The 798-nt window shown below is 52.1% G+C and overlaps 1 protein-coding gene across 1 annotated transcript in view; it reads left to right on the plus strand.

Moving 5' to 3' along the window:
* Positions 1-216: 216 nt before the first annotated feature.
* MAMLD1 (mastermind like domain containing 1) overlaps positions 217-798 on the plus strand; it is an 81,413-nt gene continuing 80,831 nt past the window's right edge. Inside the window, exon 1 of the mRNA XM_018070853.3 lies at positions 217-529. Coding sequence (XP_017926342.3) covers positions 476-529 — 54 coding nt within the window. The 5' untranslated portion in view covers positions 217-475. The remainder of the gene's footprint in view (positions 530-798) is intronic.

A 798-nucleotide genomic window follows, 5' to 3' on the forward strand; every position in this document is an offset into this window, starting at 1 on the left:
AAGCAGCTTTTTGTGTGTTAAAATTCGGACCACAGGCTGGATAATTTTCACCTTCATGCCCAGAGAAAAAAACATAAAATCCTTGGATCTGTGAGGTGTCCAGTTTCTGTAGAGAAGAAAGTGTTACTTCCCCTTTAAGCCTGGAGCAGTCCGTGTGTGTGTGTGTGTGTGTGAGTGTGCGGTCTGTGTGTGTGAGTGTGTGTGTGTGTCTCCTCCTCTTTGAGTGACACAGCACTTAGATATGCCTATCAGTAACTTAAACCCCACAAACTCCACCTTCTAAGTGAGGAAGCTGTGGGTTGATGGAAATGTAGTGAGCAGATCGAGACAGACAGTGAATCATTAGCAAACTGCAACGCCAGGATGAACTTGTCTGGAACCTAAAAGGCGAAAACAGGCTGCGAGTCCTCTGCGGCGCTGGGTTTGCTCAATACAGCCAAAGTGGATCTAAAAGCCGGTTGATCCCCAGTCCAAGATGCTGCTGGTTTCCCAGCGGGTAGAAGCACCACGGATGGAGCCACATATTCCAGTAAGTCGCATTTGAAATCGATATGGGCCGGGAAAGTAGGAGCTGGTTTAAAAGGACTTAAACACCCTCGGAATAGTTGCTCGCCGGGCTCGGCACGGCCGCAGCCAGGCTGGAAAGTTTGCAGGGGCGGTTCAAGAAGTGCCCACCTTGGGCTGGCTCTGCCCGTGGGTCCCGTGTGCCGGGGCCGCCGGAGGGAAGGGGACAGAAACTTGAGGGGGAAATTTCGCCCTCCCTTATGGCGAGAGCTCAGCTCGGACCACGGAGAGGAG

Source organism: Manacus vitellinus, unplaced genomic scaffold, assembly GCF_001715985.3.
Source record: "Manacus vitellinus isolate BGI_N305 unplaced genomic scaffold, ASM171598v3 scaffold_19_pilon, whole genome shotgun sequence".
NCBI classification, from domain to species: domain Eukaryota; kingdom Metazoa; phylum Chordata; class Aves; order Passeriformes; family Pipridae; genus Manacus; species Manacus vitellinus.